Source organism: Theropithecus gelada, chromosome 11 (assembly GCF_003255815.1).
Source record: "Theropithecus gelada isolate Dixy chromosome 11, Tgel_1.0, whole genome shotgun sequence".
Taxonomy (NCBI): Eukaryota; Metazoa; Chordata; class Mammalia; order Primates; family Cercopithecidae; genus Theropithecus; species Theropithecus gelada.
In genome coordinates this window covers 77,105,491-77,122,713 of record NC_037679.1, presented here as the reverse complement: position 1 = coordinate 77,122,713, position 17,223 = coordinate 77,105,491, and the positions used below count along the sequence as shown (strand labels likewise).

Here is a 17,223-nt window from a genome sequence, read left to right as displayed (position 1 = left end):
GGTGGCTCAAGCCTGTAATCCCAGCACTTTGGGAGGCCGAGACGGGCGGATCACGAGGTCAGGAGATCGAGACCATCCTGGCTAACACGGTGAAACCCCGTCTCTACTAAAAAATACAAAAAACTAGCTGGGCGCAGTGGCGGGCGCCTGTAGTCCCAGCTACTCGGGAGGCTGAGGCAGGAGAATGGCGCGAACCCGGGAGGCGGAGCTTGCAGTGAGCTGAGATCCGGCCACTGCACTCCAGCCTGGGCGGCAGAGCGAGACTCCGTCTCAAAAAAAAAAAAAAACAAACAAAAAAACAAGTAGTACAGTGGAAGAGCTGGGAACCAACTGGCCAACGTTTGCATTTCATGGTTATCTTGAAGTTCCAGGTACAGCAGAGGCTGAGCCTCTGGGTGGTTTAAGGCCTAGTTGGCCATCAGATTTAGCTTCAAACTTTGCCACTGTCCTTAAGGAGGTGAGTCCTCCACGAATAAAGGGAATAGTGACTTTTTCCGTTAGACAGTTTAAGAATTTGACACTTATATAAAGAACAGCATCCAAAGAAAGTTTATTCTGTGATACTAGAGACGGAAGGTTTTCATATAAATGCAAGTTTGACAAAGTCAGCGTCTTTCTAGCTGTGTAAGGAAGAGTCACTTGTAACACAGCCAGCCAGCAGGCTGCTTTGTCTTTCATTATAAAGCACACTAACACAAATGCAGCATGATTGCTATAAAGTAAATGTGAAATTTGTACAAAAGTCCCAGCCCTCCCACAGTTCTAGGTTTACAGTCAGGCTCAATCTTACTTGCCCCTCTCCTGCATGAAAACAAGTGTGTTTTATACAGCCTCTGCCCCCCAATGGCATAGTTTAAGGCTCTGTATTATATTTAAAATTAAAATTTTTTTCCTATCATCCACATCAATTTGGAACCTGCTGGTAACTCTTCTACCACAAAGGGTAAATAGACCAGTTTTTAAAGTCAGAGAATTCAGCTCATCTTATAAAAGTATAATAGTTTTGGCCAGACGTTCGTTAACATCTGTTTAAATTAGATAAAGACACAATGCCAAATATTAGAATCGTAAATGTAATTTTGGAGATGATGTTTACCTTGAGTAGGAAGACACTTGGACCATATTAGATTTGAAAGTCTTCTGTTCCAGACCAAAATGGGGTAGGCTAATTCCCTGTCATCCAAGCAACTAACAGGTAAAAGCCTTATAACTTTAAAATAAAAAAGGTTATTTTTTTCCCCTATAAAAGATGGGCAGTATGAGTTATACATTAAAATTATTTTGTACATCTCTGCTCCAAACCACCACAAAAATGGTACTTTTAAAAATGCCTGCCCATCCTGTCCTGGAAAGGAGTTTTTCCAAGATTTAGAGTGACTGGTTCATCCCACGACCCCAGGCTGCAGTTCATCCCGGAACTGTCCTCTGTTCTTCCGTCACTGCAGAGCCCTGAGAATTGTGAACAGCCCTCGGAGCATCTAGGCCTCTGCAACAATCAGGTCTCTGGTGACTTGAAATGCAGCAATGAGGGAGCTCAGCTGGATCTTCTCATTGGTGCCAACAGAAAGCCTGTACCTAAAAGAAAGCAAACACACAGGGTAAGAAAAAAGACACCACACACAGCTGCCTTTTCTTAAGGGAAAAAGAGATCTAGGACTGAAAATCTGTTGAAGGAGTGGGGATGGGAAGTGATAAAACAAATTTACCCTGGACGGCAATCTTGTATGTGTCCCCCTAACATTTTCTTCTTTGCCCTACACATTGATTTATAAATGTGATGTTTCAAACTCATAAGGACAGATTCAATTTTAAAAATTATTAGGTATCAGACCGGGCGCGGTGGTTCACACCTGTAATCCCAGCACTTTGGGAGGCGGGCCAATCACTTGAGGCCAGCCTGGCCAACATGGTGAAACCCCCATCTACAAAACAAACAAACAAACAAAAAACAAAAATTAGCCGGGCGTGGTAGTGCACGCCTGTAATCCCAGCTCCTCAGGAGGCTGAGGCAGGACAATGGCTTGAACCTGGGAGGCAGAGGTTGCATCACTGTACTCCAGCCTGGGCAACAGAGCGAGACTCTGTCTCAAAAAAAAGAAATAAAGTATTAGGTATCAACAGTGGTGTTCTGAACTTAACTTTGTCCTAACTATACAGATATACAAAATTTATGTCATGAAGGATTATTTTGTCGGCAAAATACATTAAGAGGGAAACAAAACGGAGATTTCCTTCCTCTTAATTAAGCCATTTCACTGGGAAGTTTGGCTGATATATTGGTGGGTCTGTGGTCTAGTCAGTAAAGCAGGACACTGGAGTTCCTCTTGCCACCTTTTAAATGCCCAGCCACTGAGAGCAAAATCGTCATATTCACAATGCAATGAAGAGAGGTGACCTAATTTGTGCCTGTGAAAGCCAATGCCGCAAATTAGAGTTGGCCTATGCTGACGTCTCTGTTGAACCCAATGCTGTCTACTTAAATGATAGCTGCCAGCTTCGCTGGGGGCTAATAACAGTGTTTACGGAACCAGGCAAAGCAGAAAATTGAGTTTGTGTTTACTTTTCCCCCCAATATGCTTTAGTATGCCAGAATGCCTTCATAACAGCTGGGTGGTTGAAGCAAAGCAGGCCTCCCAAATAACAAGGGCATTTTCAGAATCAATGTGGGCCGAGCCTGTGAGGTCCAAGGAAAGGCCTTCATCTCAGATATGTAACTGATCTGTACTTGACCTGTGAGTTTTTCCCCATGTTCTTTAAGCAGCTCACACCCTTCCCCACATTCCATTCAATATCACCAGACTGGATTCTACTGTATGTGAACGATTTAGGGAAAAAAAAAAAAAAAAAACTGAAACCAAGAAAGTTGAAAGAACTCACAACAGGGAGAAAAAGGAGGAAAAGAATGAAAACTGAAAACTGGGAGAAGTACTCACTCAATGTCTGCCATTTTGGTCAATAAATGTATTCGAACTGAAGACGGAAAGTCAACTGAGGGAAAAACAAAATCAAACAAGTTAGGTCTGTCACTCTCTACTGTCAAAAAACCCACAGAGGACAAATGAGTTTCAACATCAAATCCTTAATACTGAACTAGTCCCGAGGCCTCAGCCTGCTCACTAGATACCACACCTCTAAGAGTAAAAACGGTGCTGGTTTCATACTTTTTACCCACTCGATTTTGTGCTTCTTTATAGGGTAGTCAAAAAGGAAAATGAGCAGATACCAAAGTGATCCTGAGAACACCAAAGATCACACCGTTCTTAGCAGCTGGGTAGCTCTACAAGTTAACCTGAATGCTGAGTTCCCACTTGCTGTTTTTATTCTGTATTTTACTTTATTTTGAGAGGGGGTCTTGCTCTGTTGCCCAGGCTGGAGTGCTGTGGCATGGTGTGATCATGACTTACTGCAGCCTTGACCTCCTGGGCTTGAGGGATCCTCCACCTCAGACTCTTGAGTAACTGAGGCTACAGATGTGCACCACCATGCCTGGCTAGTTTGTATTTTTTGTAGAGATGGGGTTTCACCATATTGCCCAGACTGGTCCCGAACTCCTGGGCTCAAATGATCTGCCCATTTCGACCTCCCAAAGTGTTGGGATTACAGGCGTCAGCCATCATACCCAGCCTGTCCCCATTTAAAAACCAAGCACAAACAACAGATTTTTTTAAAAGTTGGTTTATGCTCAGCTTCCACAATCAAGGTGCAGAGCAGGGCCTGAGCCAACCATACTTTGGGCAGAAGGCATGGCATGGGCCAGCCAGGAAGAGGTCTGTGAAGGCCTGGGCAGAACCAACATTCATTGACCCAGTTAAGTCTCCATCCGCAGTTGGCCACTGTGGAGGGAAGAGCTTCTCTGAAAGCCTACACAAGTCACCTGGGGAGCTTAGAGAATACGGATGCCTGGTTCTCCTCCGAGAAGCTGACTTAATTTGTCTGGAGTGCCCCTATCTGCTGCCAAGGTTGAGAACCAGTTCTCCGTGTAGAAGGTACAGGCAAGTGTGGAACTTAAGATGTTTTCCTTAAGCCTGCTTTGGTTTACATGTTTACATATTTTCTCTTTCTTTTCTGGGAATATATATTTAGATAGATACACAGATATAGATAGAGACTTTTTTTTTTTTTTTAGAAATGTGAATTAATATATACTACTTACTGCTATAACATACAAACCCCTAGAGGAAATAAAGTTAGCCTCCAGGAGTTTTCACTCTCCCCAGCAGTGCTAGATATTAAAAGAGGGTTTATGGAACAGTTTTTTTTTTTTTTGAGACAAACTCTAGCTCTGTTGCCCAGGCTGGAGTGCAGTGGCAAATCTTGGCTCACTGCAACCTCCACCTCTCAGGTTCAAATGATTCTCCCACCTCAACCTCCCAAGTAGCTGGGATTACAGGCGTGTGCCACCACGCCCAGCTAATTTTTCATATTTTTAGTAGAGATGGGGTTTCACCATGTTGCCCAGGCTGGTCTTGAACTCCTGACCTCAGGTGATCTGCCTGCTTCGGCCTCCCAGAGTACTAGGATTACAGGCTTGAGCCACCCTACCCAGCTCTGGAACAAAATTTTAAACAGTGGCAAGACAGAACTGCTAACAAGAAGGGGTCTGATTTACACTTCATTAGTTTCTTTGCTTCAAGAATGAAGCCTCCTGTCCTAACCATCCTTAATCCCAAAGCAGGCTACCTTCTCCACAGCTTCTCAGCTGGGGTCTAATGTCAGTTACCTCTATGCACAAACAAGTGTATCTCTGTCAGGATATCATGCAGTGCCAACCCCTTCAGAGTTTTCAACTCTGTAATATCTAGAGGAGCAGTTAAGGCAAAGGGAACAAGTTCCAGAACAAACATACTGCAGAGAATTTTGAATCCAAACCCTGGCAAGTGACTTTTTAAAGTAGGACTTTTAATCCCAACGACTGTTTCTCTTTCATCTTGAAGCTGCACGTGTTGGACTCCAATTCTTTATTTTTCTTTGTTTCATCTTCAGTAAGGGCTTTCTGAAAGATAGAGCTGTACCTCCTTCTAGTAGAGAATAAAGCCAACTACATTTTCTTTTTCTTTCTTTCTTTTTTTTTTGAGATGGAGTCTTCCTCTGTCGCCCAGGCTGGAGTACAGTGGCATGACCTCAGCTCACTGCAACCTCTGCCTCCTGGGTTCAAGGAATTCTCCTGCCTCAGCCTCCCGAGTAGCTGGAACTATAGGCACCCACCACCGCACCCGGCTAATTTCTGTATTTTTAGTAGAGACAGTGTTTCGCCATGTTGGCCAGGCTGGTCTGGAACTCCTGACCTCAAGTGATCTACCTGCCTCAGCCTCCAAAAGTGCTGGGATTACAGGCATGAGCCACCACACCCAGCCCCAAATGCATTTTCAAAAAGGCTTCGTATCACCATTCCCAGCCTTTAATTTCACAGCACAAGAGCTATCACTATCACTGACCACTTGAAAATTACTGCATCTTCGATGCCAAGGCCTAAGCTTTTCTCCCATCTGAGAGTGAAGCTGCTTCAAGCCTTACCCTGACTTGAAGGTCAGCGCCCCCCAAGGAGAACTCTGGAGTGCTAAAGACAAGTACGCACTCCACCTACAGACGTCTCCCTCCCACAACAAGCTGACCAGAGTCGCCTGCAGCCAGTTGTGCTTTGCCAGCAAGGTGTGGCTGCTGGCTGCAGCCTGAACTCCTGGGGCCAACTTCAGGTCTCGTTGGCCAGGAGGTTATGAGAAAGGATACTTCTGTAGGCTGTGGTGAAATCTTGATTCAACATCCAGTCCAGGATGTTGGCGATATCTGACTTGAGCGGGTGCCCGGTGCAGGTGTAGACAGTCTCCTCTGTCACCTTCCCAAAGGCCATATTGGTGCTCTGTGCAGAGAGGGGGAAGGGGGAGATCACAGTGGCTGTCACAGCAGCCACCAAGCTGCAGGGAGCCAAGAAGCAATTGCCAAGGCAGCAATACAGGTGGGCAGCAAAGTTCCATGGGCATAAGGCAGTTAGAACCCACACGTTCTACACCGGGAAGAGTCCCCTCATCAGAGGACGCCACGGCCTGTTGGCTATTCCAGTGCCAAATCCTTTTCTCCCTTTGCCTTCTTTGCCAACAAATGACTCCTTTTGTTTTTAAAACATTTTCTTTTGCTCTTTGTTTTTTGAGACAGGGTCTTGCTCTGTTGCCCAGGCTGGAGTACAGTGGCATGATCACGGCTCACTGCAGCCTCGACCTCTTAGGCTCAAGTCACCCTCCTGCCTCAGCCTCCTGAGTAGATGGGACTACAGGCATGTACCACCACACCTGGCTCATGTTTTTTTTAGTGGAGACAGAGTCTCACCATGTTGCCCAGGCTGGTCTCCAGCTCCTGGGCTCAGGTGATCCACCTGCCTTGGCCTCCCTAAGTGCTGGGGTTACAGGCGTGAGCCACCATACCTGGCCCTGCAACAAGTGATTTTTTCAATTAATCAAAATACAAAGTGAGGAGGGGGAATCCAGCAGGTTATGAGATCAAGGTCTTACCAGTTGTAGATTTCTTTTTTTTTTTTTTTTTTTTTTTTCTTTTTTTGAGACGGAGTCTCGCTCTGTAGCCCAGGCTGGAGTGCAGTGGCCGGATCTCAGCTCACTGCAAGCTCCGCCTCCCGGGTTCACGCCATTCTCCGGCCTCAGCCTCCCGAGTAGCTGGGACTACAGGCGCCCGCCATCTCGCCCGGCTATTTTTTGTATTTCTTAGTAGAGACGGGGTTTCACTGTGTTAGCCAGGATGGTCTCGATCTCCTGACCTCGTGATCCGCCCATCTCGGCCTCCCAAAGTGCTGGGATTACAGGCTTGAGCCACCGCGCCCGGCCAGTTGTAGATTTCTAAATGTACAGATTGATCATGCCTTTGCTTAGGTCTTTCTTAAAAAACTATGACAAAACAAGGACTCAGGATTTGCTGGGACCAGGCCGGGCACGGTGGCTCACGCCTGTAATCCCAGCACTTTAGGAAGCCGAGGCGGACGGATCACTTGAGGTCAGGAGTTCGAGACCAGCCTAGCCAGCATGGCGAAACACTATCTCTACTAAAAATACAAAAATCAGCAGGGCGCGAAACACTATCTCTACTAAAAATACAAAAATTAGCAGGGCGTGGTAGTGGGCGCCTGTAATCCCAGCTGCTCAGGAGGCAGGAGATTCGCTTGAACCCAGGAAGCGGAGGTTGCACTGAGCTGAGATTGCGCTGCTACACTCCAGCCTGGGCGACAGAGCAAGACTCTGTCTCAAAAACAAAAGGATTTGCTGAGACCATACCTGCAAAATGTTCAGAGCCCTGCGCATGTCTCCGCTGGAAAGAGTGACTAGTGCTTTCATTCCATCTTCACTTATATCAACTCTGAAAGAAATAAGCAGAAGGGATTTATGAGGTCCCCTGAGAGCACCAGCATTCACCAAAGGAACAAGATGGTCTGGAATGATTAAGGCTTTAAAGGAATGAAGGAAAGAGAGGAACAGAGTTAATAATCTCGTGATCTATCTGATCTAGAATTCACTCTGGTTTTTAGGGACCTGGGCTTCACATTCGTACTCACAGCCGACCAAAACGAGAACAGCCTGCATTTAGGAACAAGCATTCTCCCATGGAGCCAGTCGCCTTGAATTCTGCTCTCTGGGGAGCGGAGGCCTGGCACAAGCCATGATCACGCAGCCCAAACTCCTCCTTTACAACAAGCAGCTGCTCAGGTCGGCTACTTGTTTGGCATCTGATTACACAGAATGTGATGTCTCAGAACCTTCCCTTCTAGTCTAAAAAGGCTGGAAGCATCTTTGCAGAAGGGACTCAGCAGCCTGCAGTTTCCAATGACAAACAAGAGTAGGAGGAAATTGGGCAGCTTCCAGGGGAGGAGGACGGAATCAAGAAAAATGAAGTACCAAAAGACTTTTATGAGGAATGGCCTTGAGACAGCAGAGAAAATGATAGCAGTAGACGCTCCCCAGTGCCTCCCCTGTGCTAGGCACTCTGCAAAGTCGTTTTCCAACCTCCTCTCCTCTACATACGAACCATCAGTCATCCCACAAGCCTGTTTCTACTGCACTGCATCCCCAAAGACCCGCAAAATACTCACTTCTCTTCTTCCACGACATGTTCCAGGCGGGGAACCATGAGTTCAGGAGTCAGGGGACCGAACCGAAACCTCGTGCAGCGGGACTGCAAGGCAGGGATGATCTTTGACAGATAGTTACAGATGAGGCAGAATCTGGTATTCTCTGTGAATTTCTCGATTACTGGTAAGAGAAAATAAAACCACCTCATGTCAAAGTCCATTCTGATTTTTCAGAGTCCAGAAAACTTGAATTTTTCTGTTGTCACAAGGGTATAGGAAAAGATTCAAGACTGCAAACAAGTGAGGATGTTGGCCGGCCGCGGTGGCTCACGTCTGTAATCCCAGCACTTTGGGAGGCTGAGGCGGGAGGATCACTTGAGGTCAGGAGTTCGAGACCAGCCTGGCCAACATGGCAAAACCTCTACTGAAAATACAAAATTTAGCCAGGTGTGGTGGCACGTGCCTGTAATCCCAGCTACTTGGGAGGCTGAGGCAGGAGAATTGCTAGAATCCAGGAGGTGCAGGTTGCAGTGACCCAAAATCATTCCACTGCTCTCCAGCGTGGGCAACAGAGTGAGACTCTGTCTCAAAAAAGAAAGAATGTAAACAAATGAAGATGCAGCCGGCAACAAGACAGGGCAGCTCTGTCCTCTTCAGATCAGAGATTAGTCACTCCTCTTTTTTTTTTTTTGGAAACAGAGTCTCGCTCTGTCACCCAGGCTGGAGTGCAATGGCGTGATCTTGGCTCACTGCAACCACTGCCTCCCGGGTTCAAGCGATTCTCCTGCCTCAGCCTCCCGAGTTGCTGGGACCACAGGCACGTGCCACCACGCCAGCTAATTTTTTATATTTTTAGTAGAGACAGGGTTTCACCATGTTAGCCAGGATGGTCTCGATCTCCTGACCTTATGATTCGCCCGCCTCGGCCTCCCAAAGTGCTGGGATTACAGGCATGAGTCACTGCGCCAGGCCAATTTTTGTATTTTTAGTAGAGACAGAGTTTCATCATGTTAGCCAGGCTGGTCTCAAACTCCTGACCTCAAGTGCTCTGCCCTCCTCAGCCTCCCAAAGTGCTGGGATTACAGGCATGAGCCACCGCACCCAGCCTAGCCACTCCTCTTTCACAAACTGGTAAACATGCCTCCGTGGAATTTTACAAAATGCTTCCTTTTTACCATTTACCATGATTCTGGCACTTTTGCCATGTAATCCCATTAAGATTATGAGACCTCTTCTTGTCCTTTTACATAAAATTGTATTTGGCAGGTTGATGATTCTTCACCTTCTATGGGCAGGGAGGGGGACGGCTTTTTGCAGACTTTTCCATGGAGACTGTCTGGAGGCCTCAGAGCACTCAAGGGAGCAATAACCCGAACAAAGAGTTGCTTATGACACCAGTTCCATTCTGTAGGTACCCAATGTTCTTACATGGGGATCTGCCCAGAATGACAGTCACTCGGCAGAACAAGATGCCGAAGAAAGGCTGCCAAGCTTCTAGGACCAGAGAGATTCTCACTGTCCTCCTCAACCTCCTCCTCCTCTGCCTCGTCCTCCTTCTCCTCCCCCTCCTCTCCTCCTCCACCCCCTCCTCTCCTCCTCCACCTGCCCCTACCCTTCTCCTCCACCTCCCCCTACCCTCCTCCTCCCTTTCTCCTCCCCCTTCTCCTCCTCACCCGCTCCTCTTCCCCCCACCTTCCCCCGTCCTTTCCTTAAACATGTGCTGCCATCTACTCCCTCCCCACAAACTCCTAAAGATCGTTCTTCTCTCAAAGCTGATTCACTTGGAATCTTAATGAGAGATGACAAGTGTCCTTTAAGGGAAAAGAACTGCACTGGGCCCCCGAAGACAGACAAATCGCAGGGTGCTCTCCCTCCCCCCGCCAAATCATTCACTTGGCAAGCAGTGAAGTAATGTCAGCTCTCCGAGCACCTCAACTTCAGATATTCTTCTCCTAGCTATTGTGGTTCAAAGGGTACCATTAGCAGAAAGGAAAGGGTACTATTAGCAGAAAGGACTATCCGATAGTTTAGGGATGAAAGATTTTCCACACCCCATCCCATGGAAAGATATGAATTCTCAACCCTGAAATTGAACCCAGTGTCAAAGGAGGTTGAACACCAGTGACTGGCCAGACTTAAAAGTCCCCGCAGGGCTTAGTCCTTAGGCTGCTGAAGGGGAAGGTCCCACTGCAGAGGTATCTTGCCTGTATCATCAGATGGGAGACACACAGAAAGGCATAGAGATTTCTCTGGGCCAGAAGATGAAAACTGAAAACAAGTCATGCCATATCTCATGTCCAAAGTTCCTCATTCTCCTGTAATCCCAGCACTTTGGGAGGCCGAGGTGGGCGGATCACCCAAGGTCAGGAGTTCGAGACCAGCCTGGCCAACATGGTGAAATCCCATCTCTCCTAAAAATATAAAAATCAGCCGGCTGTGGTGGTGCATGCCTGTAATCCCAGTTACTTGAGAGGCTGAGGTCGGAGAGTCGCTTGAACGCAGGAGGCAGAGGCTGCAGTGAGCCGAGATCACGCCACTGCACTCCAGCCTTGGCGACAGAGCAAGACTGACTCAAAACCATCCCCTCCCCCCAAAAAAAAAAACAATAACAACAGCAACAAACACAAAGTTCCTAATTCTCCTTCTAGCGCGCGCGCCAGCCCACACACTCCACAGTGCCTCTGCTTACCTCTTCTCAAGGCATTCTGGGCGTCCTGAGTCATGGCGTCTGCTTCATCCAAGATCACTAGCTTAAAGCCTTTCCTAGAAAAACAAATGGTGCTGTCTAAAGATTTCTTCAATCTCACCTCAACATCTGGGCTCAAACCTACATCTTCCCATTTGTGCCATCGGGTCGTGTCTCGGAAAGGCTATTTCTTCTAGAACTTTGGCCAAGACAGACATCTTTGGTCACTCAGAGAGGAAATGCCCCATCACTCCTTCAACACTTGGTGGGAATGGAGGACTGACTTCTCTACTTCTATGCGCTGTGTCCTCTGGCATCTTCACTTTCCTCCACATACCACCCTACCATGCTACTGCTTTCCCCATCTCCCTCACTCACACCAGAGTCTCTCACCCTTTTGCTTTTTTTGAGACGAAGTTTTTGCTCTGTTGCCCAGGTTGGAGTGTAGTGCCACAATCTCGGCTCACTGCAACCTCTGCCTCCCAGGTTCAAGCAATTCTCCTGCCTCAGCCTCCCGAGTGGCTGGGATTACGGGCGCCCACCACCATGCCCAGATAATTTTTGTATTTTTAGTAGAGACGAGGTTTCATATGTTGGCCACACTAGTCTTGAACTCTTGACCTCAGGTGATCCACCTGCCTAGACCTCCCAAAGTGCTAGGATTACAGGTGTGAGCCACTGTGCCTGGCCCTCACCCTTTTTCTTTCTTTCTTTTTTTTTAGCCACCATCCTAGTTGTCTTTCCTGATCTCAATTTATTTTAAAATTCAAACTAGCTCATCCAGGCTTAGGGTAATCTAACCAGTTCTCAGGAACTAAAAATGAAGAATGCTTCCCTAAAGAACTTGGTAATACAGGCTGGGCTCACGTCTGTAATCCCAGCACTCAGGGAGGCTGCAGCAGGCAAATTGCTTGAGCTCAGGAGTTCGAGACCAGCCAACGCAACATGGCAAAACCCCATGTCTACTAAAAAATACAAAAATTAGTTGGGCGTGATGGCTCACGACTGTAGTCCCAGCTACTCAGGAGGTTGAGGCTAGAGGATCGCTTGAACCCAGGAGGTGGAGGTTGCAGTGAGCCGAGATCATGCTACTGCACTCCAGCCTGTACCATAGAGGGCGATCCTGTCTCCAAAAAAAAAGGGGGAAAAAAAAAAAAAAGAACTTGCTAATACAAGTGTAGACAACATTTTATTTTAGCAGTTGCATTATAATACTTCTTACTACCATCCTCTCCTTTATCTCTTTTCCATGGTTGCTTTGGACAAAGTCAGTATTTTTTTTCAACCCATATAAACTGGCTAAGGAGAGGATTAAAAAATTAAGCCATGTCATCTTACTAATCAAAATCAAGGGAGCGAAATTACACAAATAATTCTTACTTAAATATTGTCCTTGTGCTAGCAAAGCTCAGGATTGGTCCTCGAACGATGTCTATTCCTCGGTCATCTGAAGCGTTCAGCTAAACGTGGAAGACAGAAGCCAAAACAAAAAGCATGTTGCTATGCTATCTGTGAGTTCTTGGTTTTAATGTATCTCCTTATCAGTCCAGCTCAGCAGGTTAGCTTTCTATGTCTAATGATGGCTAAGAGATCATCACAAAATAAAAAATCAGTTTTACACAAAACTCACTAAATCAATAAAGATGGCTATATTACCCCAACGTTTGAGGACAATGACTGACATAAGCTGGAGAAATAATTAACTGGTATGGTTACACTGAATAGCACCTCCGGTATGAGCAGAATGATACAAATTTCAGCTACCACAATCCCAAGGTTACCAAGTTCTTAATAAACTGACATAAGGACATTAGTAGCAGCAAAGTTCTGAGACCCGTGTCTAAAAAGTAAATTAAACTTTTCTTGCAATAGACAATATTCACATTTTTGAATCTAAGTATGTTAGTCAAGGTCGCAGCAATATACAGATGGCATACTCAAACGCAGCAATTTGAAGAGAATTAAACAAGGAGATCTTTTTAAAGGTGCGATATAGGAAAACCATGGGGCTATGCAATACCCGTGACCCTTAAGCCTGAAGGGGTTAGTGAAGGGAGTGGCTGTAGGCACCTGGAGAGGGCTGCAGGAAAGGTACCCCACCTGTGAGATGTACCCTACAGATGGGCCATGCTGCCAGCCTGTCAGCCCTCAGGGAAGGTCCCGGCATCACTCACTTCCTTCCCCTACCCCTGCCAAGGCCTCTATTGGCCAAACCCAACCAGGAGCCAGAGGGTAAGTAAGCTTATAGTCAGTAGAGCTCAGCCTTCCAGGCAGGAATAGGGTGGAGAGACGTGGAGAATTGATCCGGAGGGGCCATGGCAGACAGGCAGCAACCAAATAACCATAAAGGAGGGTTTGGGTAGAAGTTGGCAACAGCAAAGAAAAAGGTGCCTAGCCCTACAACTGCCCTCTAGCTGACCAACACTAATCCAGACTAAAATGACCATTATAGGAAAAAGGGAATTAAAGTATCTTATGTCGAATTTACTTCTTTCCTAACTGTCCGTGGGGCAACTTACTTTTAAAGTAAAATAAAGCCAGCAGAACTGAAATTCAGAGACTGGAGTCCTAAGTTATTTGTAGAGTAAGAACAATTGTATTTACCTCCAAGACCATGGAGCCAAATTCTTTGTCTTTATACAGCTGTTTCGCACAGGCTAGGATGGTAGATGTCTTGCCTGTCCCAGGGGGACCATAGAGAAGCAAGTGTGGCAGTCGGTCTTCACTGATAAACTTCTGAACTGAGGATCAGGAAGGAAAAAGGGCACCATCAGTCTTTGGGAGCTGCCTCATTCACCCTGGGCCCCTGAGTTGGGCTGAAAGCTCTTCAACCGAATGCAATGTCCAAATCAGAGGCAGATGCAACTTGATGTAGGGGCCTTGTCTCTGCGTTCCTGGGGCAACTGGAATTCACTCAATAGTGCAGCCAGCCAGCAAGTATTTATTGAGGGCCTACTGTGTTACAGGCACCTTTCTGGGTGCTGACAACATCTGTGAACTTAAATGATTCGCTGTAACGCTATTTTTACTCCACTGAGTTGCAATTTTATGCTCATGTTTGTGACTTACCCACTAGACTGCAGCTATCTGAAGAAGATGAATGAATGATCTTAAAGCCACATTCTACAAAGCTCAATCAGATTCTTTGAAGTTATTACTTAGGAGAGACATCACCAAGAAATTCACACAGGTCCCTCAACCAGGACAAGAGCAACTGACACATGGATACTTACTGGTACTCAGAATGTCCTGATGAGAAATGAGATCATTCAGGGTCTGTGGCCGGTATTTTTCAACCCTGAAATACAATTTAGTATGTATTATGACATATATACATGCAAGAATATTTTATGTGTAAAAGAATCCTTGCAGGTCAGGCACAGTGGCTCACACCTGTAATCCCACCACTTTGGGAGGCCGAGGCGGGTGGATCATTTGGGGTCAGGAGTTCAAGACCAACCAGACCGACCAACATGAAAAAACCCTGTCTCTATGGCCACCTCCTAGGGTCTTTGTAAAGATCGAACATCTAACAGGGCGTCTGCTAACCCAATAATATGCCATTCAATAAAAAATACCCAAAAATACAAAAATTAGCTGGGTATGGTGGCATACCAATGCAGCCCCACCTACTCAGGAGGCTGAGATGGGAGAACTGCTTGAACCTGGGAGGCGGAGGTTGCAGTGAACCGAGACTGCACCACTGCACTCCAGCATTCCAGCCTGGGCGACAGAGTGAGACCCTGTATCAAAAAAAAAAAAAGAATCCTTTCATATCCTAATTTAAAAAGCAAGAAAAACAAAGCACTTTAAGTTTGAACACAGACCAGTGGTTCTCAACCAGGGGTGATTTTGTCCTCCCAGGAACATCTCGTGATATCTGGAAACATATTTAGTTGTCACAGGTGAGCGGAGGGTCCTATGGCACTTAGTGTGTAATCTCTAGGAATGCTGTTAAACATGCTACAGTGCACAGGACAGCTCCCCCAAACCCACCCAGAGTATCTTGCCCAAAATGTCAATAGTGTCGAGGATGAACTCTGTTCTAATTTCATCTTTCCAGCTGTTTGTCTATAATCTCAACCTGATGGGCACCTACTATTTCAAAGTGCATTTGAAACTGAACTCCTACCCAAATAGCCTTCAACAGAAGAATGGATAGGTAAAACCTCTTCTGTCCACACAATGGAATATGATTCAGCCATAACAAGAAATGAACTACTGATACAAGCAGCAACATGCATGAACCTTGAAAACATGATGCTGAGTGAAAGAAACCAGACACAAAAGGCCACATAGTGTAGGATTCCACTTACATGAAATGTCCAGAATAGGCAAATCCATAGAGACAGAAAGTAGATTAGTGGTTGCCAGGGGCTAGAGGAAGGGGAGAATGGGGAGTAACTGTCAATGGGCACAGGATTTCTATTTGGGGTGATGAAATTTTGGAACTAGGTAGTGGGAAGACTCCACAACAGTCCACTGCATTCTGAATGTACTTAATGCCGCTGAATTGTACATTTTAAAATGGTTACAGGATGGGCTTGGTAGCTCGCCTCCAAAAGTCCCAGTTTTTTGGAGGCTGAGGCAGGAGAATGGCTTGAACCCCAATGTTTGAGGTGACACTGAGCTGTGATCACGCCACTGCACTCCAGCCTGGGCGACAGAGCAAGACCCTGTCTCTAAAAAAAAAATATGTAAATACATGAAATAGTTACAACTGTCAATCTTCTGGGTTTTTTTAACCACAATAAAAACAAATTGGCCGGCCATGGTGGCTCAAGCCTGTAATCCCAGCACTTTGGGAGGCCGAGGCGGGTGGATCACGAGGTCTGGAGTTCAAGACCAGCCTGGACAATACGGTGAAACCTCGTCTCTACTAAAAATACAAAAATTAGCCGGGCGTGGTGGCAGGCTTCTGTAATCCCAGCTACTCAGGAGGCTGAGGTAGGGAACTGCTTGAATCCAGGAGGCGGAGGTTGCAGTGAGCTGGGATCGCGCCACTGCACTCCAGCAACAGAGGGAGACTCCGTCTCAAAAAAACAAATTTTTTTGAACTAGTTACTAGACAATGACAACTTGGAGCTTTTCGAAGCCAAGCCAAATTGCTTAAAAGTCTTGAAAGCATTGCTAGAACACAGTTGTTGAAGTAGGATGGTTAAGGGTACAAGCTCTGAATTCAGACTTCCTAGATTCACCTCCAAGCCAATTTTTTAGCCTTGGACCATAAGGAAGTCATTTAACCCTTCTAAAATGCAGTTTCCTCCTGTGTAAAATTTGAAGCGGTGCCTACCTCTTACAGTCTTTGTAAGGATCGAACATCTAACAGGGCGTCTGCTAATCTAATAATATGCCATCCAATAAAAGTTGACCAGGGAGCCTTATTACTAGTTTAAAATGTGACCAGTAGTCACATCGCAGGTTTTGAAGAGTGGGAAGAGGGCACTTTGGCATGGAGGCCATTGCAGGTGTCAGGAGACGCGGAATCGAATCCCTGTGCTGTCACCAGGTGCGAAAGCCGACTTCTTCTTCGGCAAATGGAGCTGGGCGTCAAAGGGTGACAGCTGGCAAAAGTCCTAAACAGACGGACGAGTCTGGGGAGCTGGGGGGTGTCGGAGAAAACCTTTGCGGCTCGGTCCCGGCTGCAGGCCCGGGGGAGACGGGAAGAGGTCGGGTTGGGGTCCGATCACCTGCCCACTCCAGCCACCTCCTCCCCGCGCGGCCGCCCGGCCCCCTCTGCCCACAGCCGCCGCTCGGCCTCTTCCTACCAGGGCAGGTTCCTGATCTTGGCCGCCGCAGGCAGCTCCTGCTGCTTGAGCGCTGAGGTCTCCATGGCGGGGAGACGAAGGTGACCAGATCAGCTGAGATCGTCGCGTCACCCAAGCGCCTGCCCAGTGACCAGCCGCGACCCGGCCCTGAGACCCTGGCACTTAGAGTTCGCGCGCAAAAGCAACTCTCGCGAGCCGTAGCCACCAGTTTCCGACTTCCTCCCTCGGTCCCGCCCCCTCGCGTTGCTAGGGCGCCGGTTGCTAGGTTACCGGGAGGCGCGGGCCGCCAGCCTTCCTCCAAGCTCCGCCCCTCCAGCCTGCTCTGAGCTCTTAGATACCCAGGCGCTTTCAGAGCAGGCAAGCGGGAGAGGCAGGGCCCCCTGCAGCCCCAGTCATCATTACATATTAAGATCGCACGGCCAAAGCCAATTCCTCCATCGCCAAGCTTCAAACACTTACGTTCAAAGGAACAAAAGCTGCCGGGGCTAAAAAAAAAAAAAAAAAAAAAGAATCTAAGTAAAAAACAGCCCGGAGTAACACGGTTGGGTCTTGAATATAGACGCCCTTGTGAAAAAAGGCTCGCGATACCTCTCGGCCTCAAAGCTGGGAAGTGAATGTTTGGAAACGAAAACAACCCCAAACAAACACAACTGCAACCTACCTGTCTCCGGAATCCATGTCCCTCACCCAACAAAATTTGGAGA

The 17,223-nt window shown here is 47.0% G+C and overlaps 1 protein-coding gene across 6 annotated transcripts; it reads right to left on the bottom strand.

The window, feature by feature from the left end:
- Positions 1-526: 526 nt before the first annotated feature.
- Positions 527-16,751, bottom strand: RFC5 (replication factor C subunit 5). 6 transcript variants are annotated; one of them, XM_025401426.1, is made up of 12 exons: positions 16,520-16,751; positions 15,068-15,433; positions 13,985-14,049; positions 13,356-13,492; positions 12,132-12,211; positions 10,755-10,828; positions 8,087-8,246; positions 7,275-7,356; positions 5,728-5,857; positions 4,721-4,798; positions 2,934-2,988; positions 527-1,575 (listed from the first exon to the last, which is right to left on the bottom strand). In XM_025401426.1, coding segments are annotated over exons 2-12 (960 nt in total). In that variant the 5' UTR covers positions 15,070-15,433; positions 16,520-16,751; the 3' UTR covers positions 527-1,478. The 6 variants fall into 6 exon arrangements, with proteins under 6 accessions (XP_025257211.1, XP_025257213.1, XP_025257214.1 ...); XM_025401428.1 differs by having other exon boundaries at positions 15,308-15,433; XM_025401429.1 differs by having other exon boundaries at positions 4,721-4,789; positions 15,308-15,433.
- Positions 16,752-17,223: the final 472 nt, after the last annotated feature.

Coding starts and splice junctions, on each gene's coding strand:
- RFC5 (XM_025401424.1), bottom strand. CDS start 16,584: ATGGAGACCTCAGCGCTCAAGCAGCAGGAGCTGCCTGCGGCGGCCAAG. Junction 5,858..7,274: donor GGGCTCTGAACATTTTGCAG/GTATGGTCTCAG, acceptor CTCTCTGCACAG/AGCACCAATATGGCCTTTGG. Junction 2,989..4,720: donor ACACTTGTTTGTGCATAGAG/GTAACTGACATT, acceptor TTTTTCCCTCAG/TTGACTTTCCGTCTTCAGTT.